The sequence below is a fragment of the Typopeltis vanoorti genome, chromosome 8 (assembly GCF_054136105.1).
Source record: "Typopeltis vanoorti isolate ZY-2024b chromosome 8, IOZ_Tvanoo_1.0, whole genome shotgun sequence".
Lineage (NCBI taxonomy): Eukaryota > Metazoa > Arthropoda > Arachnida > Uropygi > Thelyphonidae > Typopeltis > Typopeltis vanoorti.
Window position 1 is genome coordinate 101,000,501 of NC_143556.1, and position 13,565 is coordinate 101,014,065.

Genomic DNA, 13,565 nt, shown 5'->3' on the forward strand with positions numbered 1-13,565 from the left:
TTGTCCAGAGATGGGGGTGACATATGCGAGCAGATCTCTTGTTGATCGGCAGCGACAGAATTCATACTGGTGGTCGTTTATTAGATGGGTAGCTTCGAAATAGTGTAGGAGTTGGGAATTGATGATTTTTTTTCCATTACTTTAGACAGGACTGAGGTGAGCGAGATGGGGCAGTAGTTGGATGGCAGTGACTTGTCGCCCTTCTTGGGAATGGGTTGAATTTGGCCAATTTCCAGGCTGTGGGATAGATACCAGTGGAGTAAGCCAGTATATATAAGCGACACAGGACAAGAGACAGTTAGTTCTGGTGCACAAACCTTCAGGACAATTGGAGGAATGCCATCAGGGCCAGGAGACTTTTTTGTGTCTATTATTTGGACAGTATTTTGCTGATCTCTTTCTGGCAAAAGGATATAGTGGGCATTGTATGCTGGGCATCTGGAATGGTTGGGGGACATTTGCCATTGTCAATTATGCATGCATTGGAAACAAAGTGAGAGGCCAGGAGATTGGATAGAGGTCAGAATAGTGTTGGGAAGAAGTTAAAATCAATTGCTTTGGCAAGAGACAAAAAGGCTAGGCTGCCATTTGGACAGGCTGCTAATTTCCTGCTTTTTACTCTTTCGAATTCTGTTTTGGAAGCAATGAGTTTTTTTTGCATTTATTTTGAGCTTGGGTATAAGCTTTAAAGGAGGATGGGGTTCTTGATTTGAGGTAGTAATGGTATGTTTGGTTTTTCACTTGTACAGCCTTGCCTCATCTTTTGGAAAACTAGAGTTTAGTTAGGGAAGGTCAGAGTACTGTGGGGAATGTTCAATGAGCATGGAATCATATTCCATGCCAGTGAAGATCACTTTGGTTAGGAGTTCAGTGCATAACTTACCCTAATGTAAGATTCATGTTAACAAGTATATGAGGGAGGTTGTTAACTCCCTGGAAAACATGCCCTCAAAACTGATGGTGATGTATCATCAAGCTCTACAGTCTTATTAACATCAAGTTGATTTGATTCCTCCTCATACCTTCTGCTCATTCACCATCAATACATCTTTCTCCCTTCCCAATGCACAGAGTTCTGCATGATGTTGTATTCACAAGGCCCAAATACCTTTATGAACAGATGAAAAGATAGGAAGAGTTTGATGCCTCAAAAGTGAGGATGATATTCTGGATCAGAAGATGGCCAGGCCACCTGTGGATGAACATCATACTTCTCCCTCCTCAATATCTAAACCAGGGGTCGCCAAACTTCTTTGACCGTCGACCTCTTCAAGAGTTTCTTGACTTTTTATCGAATCCCTCTGTTTTACTATTACGTAATTATAATAGGACAAGCAAAAAAGACACGTGAGTTTTTAGATTGTTTATTTTATAGTTACAGTGTTTCTTGTATGTATAATATAGTATATATTATTATATTGGCTTAACGTCAAAGGGATACATTTTTGTTTTTGACGTCCTTCTTAACATTGCATATTTGATAGGAGGGATAAATAATATATAAAATATAAAATTTAATTTAGATAACAATAATACAATCTTCCTATAGGCATATATATATAGTATGTACAAAACTACCAGCCCTGCTCAACTCTTCAACATATTGAAGTTTAGTTCGTGAATGAATAACGATTGAATTATAATATGTATGTTGATGAATTTTAGAACATTAACACTCACTTGTATGTCGATGTGCAAAAATGAGACTGGGATTGAATAAGTGCAAGCATAAGTAAATAAGTAACCACGCACGTGTTGCAATCTCACTCCCGGCGCGCCACCAGGTGGGAACCACTGACATCCGTTTATTGGTAAATACGTCATTTTGGCCTACATGATTGGCCTCCATTACTATTTTAATGACCTTGCTCCATCTTACAGGTTATATTCATGTCACTGCTTCCATGATTCACTCTTAATTGCATTGTTAATCAGGTGGAGGTAATCCAAGTTAACCGAATTAAATATTACCCGTACAATGATGTCTTATATTTTTCTATCGACCCCCAATCGATCCCTGAGCCCGAATCGACCCCTAACAATGTTATATTGACCCCCAGGGGTCGATATCGACCACTTTGGCAACCACTGATCTAAACATATCTCCTCGTTCCATATCACTTCTATAAAATAGTCCAGTATTTTATGGCATTGCTTGATTTGAATTGATATCACCTTACCACCCACTCATGTTACTTTAAGAAGTTTGTGAGTGTTGCTAACACGTTTCTACAAGAATATTACCAGAACTGTAATAAATTTAGTTAATTCTTTATCCAAGTGTAAGTAAACAAAGTTTGCGCCTGAAGTATCTTCTGGACCGAGACAACTAGTGGTAAAGGTGGACCAATTTGGTCCACCTTTACCACGGGTTGACCTTCACTTCACTACTTCAGGCACAAACTTTGTTTGCTTACACTTGGATAAAGGATTAACTAAATTTATTATAATCTAACCAAGTGGAGGAAAAAAAAAAAACTTCCATTACCAGAACTGTTTTGGGGAGATCTCCCAATCCTTCTAAATCCTTTTTGAATAAAGAAAAGTGGCATTATTTTACCTATTATCATTTCATCTGCAGGACAGATGAGAAACATCAGTATGTCTATGATAATTTCTGTTTATCTGTTACAGATGATATATCTATATACAGTATCTATAACTTTAGTCAAAGCCTTGTGAAAACCCTCGAAAAATTTGAGAAGGAATATTACCATTATTTATATGGGTACTCCATGAAGTCAAAAGACTTTTTGCAGGAGACTCACACTATCCATTAACACAACACTTATCATACATCTCCTAAAACTTATTCACTATTGGGCACTCACAACCCCCCCCCTCTAGCAAACCATTCCATTCATTTCACCACTCTCCAAGTCAAGAACCTACTCTGCATACCCTTACTAACCACACAGACAACTTCCATGGTGACCCCTGGTTTTCTCCCTATTTCTCACATACTGAAAAATTTTTTTTGTGTCAACTCAATGCAGGTGACTAAATCTGTGCAGAGTAGTCAACATATAGCCAAATCATTGCCTTATAAAGAAGGATAATAATGTCTTTACTTGTCAATGTGTTCTTGAATATCCAAGTTATATTCTTCGAGCTATTTTGCCAACTCTTGCAACATGTCCTCTGATTTTAAAAATCTATCTGCCATCACTCCCAGATCCCTAGCCTCATCAATTCCCTGTAATCTAGTACCATCATATGATATGAAGTATGTAATCTTTTCCTTCCAAAGTGCATTACCTTACATTTTACATTAAATTGAAAGCCATTGTCTTTTGCCCACACTGCCAATTTATTTAAATCATCCTACAAGATATCTATACCACCTTTATCAACTATGGCCCTTCACAGTTTTGCATAATCAGCAAACACTGAATATCCCCCACCTCAAATCACCCACTATATCATTAATGAACAAATTAATTAACGATTAGCATTTCTAGTACAGAGCCCTGGGGCACTCCATTAGTCACCCTCATTCGCTTTGATTCCATTCCATCATTTCATGTCTGTCTATCGGCCATCCCCATCCATGCCACCAACCTGATATCCATTCCAATTTGCTCCAACTTATGTAATCATTTTCCATGTGGTATTCTGTCAAATGCATTTACAAAGTCCAGCAGTATCATAGCATAGCCATTTCCTTTATCCAATTCCACTGTCACCTTATAAAATATGAATAAATTACTGAGACAGGATCTCCCTTTTACAAAACAAAGCTCCCCCTACAGAGTATCACATTCCTATCCAGCCATTCCTGAATTTTACTTTTAACCAACTTTTCCAATACCTTAACCATCACTCCAGAGATACTAATTGGTCTGGAATTATTTACTAAGTCTGTCTTGGAGCCCTTTATGTAATGGAACTATCTTACCCTCTTTCCACTCCCTTGAAACCTTGCTAGAGCAACTTAGTCAGAGGCACTATTAGTTCACTTGTACATTCTCGTAGCACGCAAGCTGACATACCATCCAGTCCCATACTGTATTAACACTGATATTTTTCAATATACTGAATACCTCCAGTTCATCTGCCTCAATTCTCACATCAGTCATCACTTCAGTAACTGCAAACACACACAACACTTTGTAAACAAAATTAAAGACATCACACTGGAAAAAGATGATTTATTAGTTAGTTCTGAAGTCTCTGCCCTCTTTACAAATGTCCCAATCAACGACACCATCCTTCTATTACAGGACAAATTCCCTCCCAATATCACAGTGCACTTTGTGCATGTACTATGTTCTGGCTATTTTGTGTGGCAAAACACTTTCTACCTACAAAAAAGAAGGCACTGCCATGGGCTCACCATTTCCCTGTTCCCATTACTAACTTTTACATGGCACTATTTGAGCAACGTGTTTTCGCTATCTGGCTCCATGGCCGCCAGACAGACACTTTCTTCAGCTGCCAAAACAAACACATACAATTCACAATTGAGATTGAAAAGCAGAACACACTTCCGTTTCTAAACTGAAACGGAAGTGTGTTCTGCTGGCAGTCTTTCCTTCACTGTTTATTGGAAACAGACACATACTAGCCAACATATACACAAAAACTCCTACCACCACCACCCAACACAAAAACTAGGGGTCATTAATACACTAAAAAACAGGGCTTTGAAGATTTGCTGCAATGAACAAGCACTTAAAGATGAATTAAAAGTTATCAAGCAATACCTTCCTAAAAAATGTTTACAGCCAAAATACTATCAATAAAATTCTGTACAAGACCTCACTTAAAAACAAAAATAAAATAGACTACAATAAAACTGTAACCATTCCATACATTAAAGGGATATCAGACAAAATAAACAGATTACTACAAAAATACAACCTTAAAGCTACTTTAAATCTCCTGCAAAATTAAAGAACTTACTCAACTCATCCAAGGATCCACTCCCTCTGCTGGCCCCTTGGGAGTATACCATATTCACTGCACCTGTAATTTGCCTATATAGGGGAAACAGGATGCACAATTCCTATCAGAAAAAAGGAACATAAATGACACATTAAATATAATAACTATGGTCAAGCTGGTCTTTCTGATCATGCTCTGAACACTTTACACAGAATTGACTGGAAATGCACCTGTTGTTTATATCACACCAAAACATGGCATGAACGTAAATTTAAGGAAGCCTGTGAGATTCTTATCAACCACCCTAATCTTAACAATAATGATGGTCTAAAAATACCAAGAATATGGAAGGCACATATTCCACCCACTTAACCTTTCTCCCTACGAGTTAATTATAAATAAGACCATAGGTAATCCAGGATCTTAAATCTAATATAACAAGTACCATGTTAAATTAGGATATAATTTTACTGTAACAAAACTATATATATGAAAGAATGTTTCTCTGATGTTGTCTTAAATAGAATATAGCTTTGATGTAGTTAATTTATTTTATTTCATTTATTTATTGTAATTTTATTTCATTTTCACTAGAGGTCAAACCAGTAGAATAACCATTGATCAATTCATTATCTCTTCAGCATACTGTGTGAAATGTAATTTAGCTTCTCTCTCTGTGTGTGTGTGCACGCGTGCGTGTGTACTCCAGATGATGACCTTAATGTGAAGGTCAAAACATCAGAAAATTGAAATAATTATTTATAACACGGTTGTAGAGTCCATAATTTATGTAAAATGAATGTGCTGATCACCGTGTAACACTAAAGGAAAGGATTCTTTGACTTCTATTTTTGTTGGCTGGAGTTTTTCAGCTATCATTAATAATACCTCCTGTCCTATTTCTTTTATCTTCTCTGAAAATACAATATATGTTACATTCTATTCCTGTAACTACATCATCTAACAACTAGGTCTCACTGATGCCAATAAATTTTGGTCAAGTTGAACTGACCAACACCAGAAATTCCTCTCCTTTATTTCTGATTCTTCAGGCATTCGTGTACATGCATTCAACATCCTCTTGGTCCCATGGTTACAGTTTCCCAGATTCAAAACCTGGGAAACTGTACCCAGCTCCTCGCAATCATTCCTGTACTTATACTGATCTATCCTCCAAGGAGTGGCTAGACACATGCTTGATTGCTTCGCCCCTAATATCTCTAGTTCCCCTTTTGCACTCCCAAACTCTCACAGAACAACACTTTCTCCAAGCATCTAACTCCAAAACCATTCAAGTACAGTTTCATCAGGCATATACATCCATCAAATTCACTCCACACATCTATAAACTTCACACCATTCCTCCTACACAATCATCTCATTGACAATCATGGCCCTTTGTCTCAATTCTGTAACATCATACTGAGGTAGCGGACTCTCAATCTTTACTTTCTTACTCTTCATTTCTGCCTCTTCCAACAACTTATATCTTTTCTCATTGCATATTTCTCACTTGTCAAATCATTTGTGTCTGTCAAAACAATTAACTAGTTCATTTCTTTCTTCTACAAACTTACAGCTTCAATAACATCCTTTATCTTCACACCTGGGAAACATACTCATGTCACTTTCTCATTAAGTATATCTCTTATCATTAAACCCCACACAATTTTCTCTTTTCTCCCAGTTTCTCGCACTTTTATGCTTTTCCATTTCACTCTTTATTTCGCCTTCCTGCTGTACCACACACCAATTGTTTCTCCAGTCGCTCGAGCCTGCACCATTCCATGAAGGAGTCCATGTAAGCATGCAATTACTTTCCATACTGGCACCTCTCCACTTCCTTCAAACTCTCATTTGTATTTTGTGCACTATCATTCACTGCTTCTACTACATTCTTCATAACACGTTCACAATCCTGCCTTATATCCTTAATATCAGCCACTTCATTGTTCCACTCCCACATAACTTGCATTTCTAGCATATCACTCTTGGTAACGAATACATTAAACACACGCTACTACGTCACAAGAAATCACGTATATTAATATCATTTAACATTGATGTCATGGCCACCATTTTTCTCATACATATTGGTGCCATAACACAAAACATTTTTGAAATAATATCACATAATAGTAGTCACAACTAAACAACACACTTAACAATATAGTCCAAAATAAAGAAAATAACACCTATTATATTTAACAATATCAACAATATTTATTAAAAATAAGGAATTATCTGAGCAACAAGTGTACAACAGCTGCTACTAAGGATGATATTAGTGCCCTCTCAATCCATGTTGAATAGGATTTTTATTTCAGCACCAGAGATGCCACTTACCACCCATGGATGGATGCCCTATCTGGAAAGCAATAAGTATAATTAGAAGTGAAATGTCAGAGTTACTCTAGACACTAGAGACTATTGTTTCCAAATTCCTGACATTTTGGAACCTTCAGGAATCGAGAATGGGAAATCGTATTTCCCGAGAATTCCCGAAATAATCTTTTTTATTTAATTTTCGCTGATCATCTGTAATAATAGCTATAACAGTAAATGTTAATAAACAGAAAAGCCGTAGGGAAGGTGGGGCAACCGGGGTTCGTGGCCCCGGTGCAGTCTTTCAGAGGTTTCAAGACACTCCTATATGTAAATGGTCGAAGCAAAAAATGAGTAAATAAAATTTCCTAAACGGAGGTCAACCAGAATTTCATGACTAGTGCATCTCTTGCCCTGAGCACTAAACAGTGGTCACTACCGTATCATTTTGGCTAGGTTTCTGTTATATTTCCGATTTTCTCAAAATATAAACAATGTAATTAATGCAAACTTTATTTAACCAAACCTTATAGCATACACTGAGTTTTTACATACATCACACAATGTATTAACATTCCTAATCTCATTTAAATATTTTATTTATTAAATTAAACATTAATAGAAAACAAATGCAAATATTATTCGTTTGAAAATTAAAAAATACTTCAAATAGTTTTTATTTGTCATTTTTAAAATGAAACTTTAAGAAACAGAGCATTAATTGCTTGATCAGACAATCGTGATCTTCTCTTTATAACAAATATACTTGATGTGGAAAAATTTCTTTCATTTTCTGTAGACGCTGGTCGAATTGTTAAGAGTGCATCTAAAAGCATCTTCAAGTTGGAGTGAGAGAATGCATTGCTTCATATAAGCTCATTTCCTTCCTTAGAGAAGCAAATATTTTGTCTGCACGCATAGGGCTAGGCTTAGATGTCGAAATTGATATTGCTTTAGTCAATTCACTCTTCAGTCAGATTCCGATTTAATGTCAGAACTCTCTGTAAGGATATCCTTTATTTCTTTTTATAGAAACTTCTTCTGCTGTAAATGTTCTTCTAATTTTAATCTTTCCATCATGCGATTTCATTCTTACTTGACAAGGCAAAAAATTCATCCTCTTTCATCTCACATAAACAACTAATGTTGCTCAAGTACTTCGTGAGAGACATAAGATCTCTATTTCTATGTTTAACCAATTCAAATTTTATTTCCTTTAAAAGCATTTGGCTCATTGAAGAATTCTGTTTTTACTGAACAAGAACTTAAAAATTCCTTCACTTGTGAGAATATTAGCTTCTCTATTGCTTAAGGCTACAACTGCTAATCTTACAGGTTGTAAGCAATTCAACATACCTCTCAATATTTCATAATACTCTTCTTTCCAATCGAGTTTCAGTTCTTGTAAAACAGTCTTAATCGGATTTACAATCTTTAAAAATCTCTCCATCATTCTCTTCAGCGTGTTCCAGCGTGTTTTAGAGTCCAAAAGGACTTCTAGTTCCCTCGTTTCACTCTTGGTTATTTCTTGCTGCAAAAGAGAATTTTTTTAATGGAGAATATTTAAATATTTTCATAATTCTTCGTACACTGCTAATTGCCGAAGATAGATCATCTTGGGCCATACCATCTAACTCAGAATCACTGTTATCATCTTTATCATATTCAGAATCTGTATTGAATTCACTATCACTGCTACAAGTCACTGATGCTTCACCTTTCAACTTTTTAACATAAAATACTTTTCTTACAGCTAGATGTAGCGCATGGTTGTAGCAGTACTGTTGAATAGATGGTGATAATTATCTGAATTTTTCCCATAACAGCTGCACTGTCACTTGTAATTGTAACCGCATCACTTTCAAGTTTTAACTGAAAGTTTTCTAATCTTTCCTGAAGCAAGGATAACACTTTTTCCGCAGGACAGTTCCCATGTATTCTTATTAAACCAAGGTTCTTAGAGAAAATTATCTAAGGTTCATAGAGGTCTCATTGCAGTATATGTGAGCATTCATGTATTTGCGATTCTTGCAACTGATCCACTCGTCTATTGAAATACTCAGTTTTTTATTATCACATTTGAATACTTCCAATTTCTGAATGTACAGTTGCTTCACTTTACTATAACAATTATGTATTAGTGTCATAAATGAAGATGGACTTCTTGACAACTGCATTCCTTTGCTTGTGAAACTTTCCCTAATAAACTCACTTTTTTGTGATGGTGTTGACTGATATCCCATCCACGGCTGCTAATTTGCTTATGGTTTCTTCTAAATCCAGTCCCTTGACATAATGTAAAATTGTCGTTTGTCTCTTAGAAGATGAAGGCATTGGTTCATCATTATTCAATTCAGACTGTTTTTTCCTTTTCATTCCATGAATGTATACTAGGTGCCTATGTAGACTACTGGCTGATGATGCTTTGCACTGCAAAGTTTTGGAGCATATCTGGCAATGAGCTGATTCGTTATCTTTATCTTTTCTAAAATATTCCCAGCATTCTTTATACTCTTTACTCATTGTGACGGCAATCTATAAAAAAATATTAAAATAGGAACGTGAATGTACTCACACGTTAGAAATGCTCTCTCTTATTGTTTCTCCACAGGAGTAAGAAATAACAAAAGGCTACCTGTATCCAGTGTTCTAGTTTAAGAAAGTTGAAAGTTTCGCATTTGAAGAGAACAGTGGTGATTTATTGCTAACCGGAACGAATTGATAAGCACAAACAAAAGCCCGTCATACAATACAAACTAGCAAGATGATAAAATAAAATAAAATAAAAATAAAAAAAAAAAAACCCGGCAGCTCGGCAGAATAATAAGGCTGAATTTAAAAAAAAGCCTATATCCCGTAAAAATAATAACAAACATAATTAAAGTTGATTGATTTATCGAGGTGTATTGTCAGTGTGTTCCTTTTTTGAATGTTTGTTTGTTGTATTACTTTAAATTCATTAGCCTAGTATATATCATTCCATCATCTTTGTGATATACATACTCGTTTTTGCCCTTTTTCAGAAAAACAAACAAACAAAAAAACTGTCATTACATCATTCCCTAAACCCACTTGAAAGTTCACGAAGGCTGAATTCTACAAAAGAGGAAATTCAAAGTAGTAAGATGTTAAAAGTAATTTTCTAATACATGATTTCACAAATACTGAAGTCTGAGACTGAAGGAATACGCTGCGCTATGATGCTTGCGCAAACTTTTTCCAACTCAAGTATTAATATATATATATATGTGGGCTGTTCAATAAGTAATAAGACTAATTTTACTGCGGCGAAACCATTCATCACAATATTAATTTGTGTGGAATAAAGAAATGTTGTTGTATGTATTAACAAAAGAGGTTGATAGATGGCGTATATGGGCTGATGTGCCAGAGTGTCACGTGACTAAATGCAAGTGCTCATCGGTGCGCCTACGAGGTGCAACCAGTCTTCGAAATGGAAGTGTCCTTGGAACAGCGTTATGCGATTAAATTTTGTGTGCGTTTGCAAAAATCGGCATCGGACACTTTTAACATGATGCACGAAGCTTTCCACGATGAAGCAATGTCGAGGGCAAGTGTTTTTCGCTGGCATAAAACTTTTAAGGAAGGAAGGCAAAATGTGGAAGATCTTGAACATGAGGGAAGACCTTCAACGTCCATCACAGAGACAATGATCAACACAGCAGCTATTATCATCAAACACGTCAAAAGGAAGCGTCCATTGCTGAAGAATGGCTTTTTATTGCACCACAATAATGCAAGGCCACATATTGCTGGTTGCGTAGTGGACATTTTGCAGAAGAACAACACAAATATCCTACCACACCCTCCATACAGTCCTGATCTCGCACCATGCGGTTTCTGGCTGTTTCCTCAGCTCAAGAACCCACTAAGAGGCTGCCATTTCAAAAGCAACAAAGCATGTGTAAAAGCTGCAGAGGCGGTTTTGAAAGAACTCTCAAAAAACAGACTCTCACATGTGTTTAAGAAGTGGATGCAACGTTGGGACAAATGCATCGTGTCTCACAGTAGTTACTTCAAAAAAGACCATGTAAATGATGACGATTAAAGGTAATCTGTTTTCTGTATAAATATAGTCTTATTACTTATTGAACAGCTTACATGTGTATATATATACAGGGTGTTCGGGATAAATTTGACATATTTATAATTAATTATATTTTTCCGTAAGTTACATGTATTAACACACACTTCTCTTCATTTAAAAGTTTGGACCCTTCTTCATTCATATACAAGATGTCAGAAAGGATGGATAGCTGGAACCCACCTGAATCATGGAAGAGAATAACTTGTATCATGATGATTCGTGCCCGCCATCAAAATAAGGATATTACGACTGCTGCCCAATGCTCCCTGAATACAGTAAAAACAATCAGGCATGAACTAGAGACTTGCAATGGTGACTACGAGGATGTAGCAAGAAGAAAGATCCCTAGCAGACGATCTGATTGCGTTCGTACAGCAGAATTCCTCGCAAATCTGCAGGAACAGGTGTTGAAGAACCCTGGCATTGGAATTCGGGCTTTGTTCGTGGAGTTGCTAACTGTAGTCAAGCCCTGGATAACAAGGGTAGCCAATGGTAGGCCGTATGTATGGCAGCAGGATTCGGCCCCTTGCCACACCTCTGGGAAAAGTCAAAAATGGTTGTCTGAAAATTTCTACGACTTCACCAGTCCAAATGTTTGGCCTCCAAACTCCCCAGACCTTAACCCCATGGATTATTTTGTATGGGGCGCAGTTGAGAAAGACACCAATCGCACTTCCAGTAATACAAAAGCCCAGTTAATGGATAAAATTAAAACAGTTTTTGCGGCCCTTCCCAGGGAGACTGTAGCATCAGCTTGTTCGAGGTTCCGAAGCAGAATTGAAGCTGTGATCGATGCTAATGGTGGTTATTTTGAGTAAATCTTGTTGATAGTATTGTAATTAACTCTGCCTGTAATGTTTTTTTGTCAATTCATTAAATTTAATAGATACAAAGAAGATTTTCTTTTTCCTTACGAAACTGTCAAATTTATCCCGAACACCCTGTATATATATATATTTTTTTTTTTTTTTAAATACTAATGCTCGAGTTAGAATATGAAATATTTATTTAAAATATTACTGTTAGAACATTTTAAATAAATTTTATTTGCAAACCAGTTCATTTTATTTCAGACAATCTATAAAAAAATATTAAAATATGTATTTATTAAAAATTTTCCCGATTTCTCGACCAAATTTTCTCAGGATTCGGGAACGGGAAAATGAAAAAATTCCCGAGAATGGGCAGAAGGGAATTCCCGCCCGGAAACCCTAATAGAGACAGAGCCACTAGACCACAGGAAAAGAAGACTTACATAAACTTACAGGCTAGCCCACTAGCCAAATGAACCTGGCCAGACCATCCACAACTGCCAGTGTTGCTGAAGCAGGGACTAAAACAAATAGCAGCAGTAAACAGAAAATTCCAGTGATGGTGGTCTTGAAGATGAAGTAAAAAATATCCTGGAGAAGAAAAGCAAAGAATACAGTAAAGTATAGAAAGAGGTAGATTGCTTGTTTGAAGTTATGGCTAAGGCAGCCAAGACTAACAGGACAGTATTGTGTCTGTTAATTGCATGCATTCTTCTAATTGACATGCTTGTTTTGTAAGATGAAAAATCCTGCTACCACATTATGACTAACTCATCCTCAGATGAAGAAACCTTTATGAAGGTTCTTTGCATCTTAGAGGATTTAAACCCAGGTCTTGCCAACAAAGACTGTTCATATTGATTATAGAAAAATATAAAGAATGAAAAAGGATCAGTATCATTACTGTTAGATAGGTACTTTGCACCACGAACAAATGCCACACACAGAGGAGAGTATTTAGTGTAAATACTCTGTTTGTAAATATCTGTTTTTGAATCATTTAAGATATGCAAAAATATGAATTTTATATTTTCAGTAACACCACCTTACCTCACCATCTGGTCCAGTTTTTGTAATTACCCCTTCTAATGTCTTCAGCTGTATTTTTTTTTGCTAAACCAAAAGATAAAAAGTAAATGTTATAAAAAAAGTAAACTAAAAATGATAGAACTATGAATATTCTTATTTCAAGATCAAGAAAAGAGAAGTTTGCACAGTCAAAAAAAAAAAAAAAAAAAGTTTCACTTACATGACATATGCTTTATGAATTGCTGTTTTTCGATATTTGATGGAGGGGGTAGGTCATTGTTCTCAGGAAATTACTCTATGCATTCAGAAAGGCTATACAAGATACTATGATAACATTACATGATTACTTACATTATTATTATTATTATTATTACTGACATGCTGTCAACAATTTTCTTCAATAT

General features: G+C 36.1%; 1 protein-coding gene across 5 annotated transcripts in view; it reads right to left on the bottom strand.

Annotated features, from left to right (window-relative positions):
- rad50 (DNA repair protein rad50) overlaps nt 1-13,565 on the bottom strand; it is a 664,851-nt gene that overhangs the window by 593,062 nt on the left and 58,224 nt on the right. For all 5 annotated transcript variants that reach the window (XR_016548684.1, XR_016548685.1, XM_090396855.1 and 2 more), the window contains exon 5: nt 13,183-13,245. Coding sequence is in view for 3 of the 5 variants with exons in the window: in XM_090396855.1 (XP_090252981.1) it covers nt 13,183-13,245 (63 nt within the window). In the remaining 2 variants the exon portion in view is untranslated. The remainder of the gene's footprint in view (nt 1-13,182; nt 13,246-13,565) is intronic.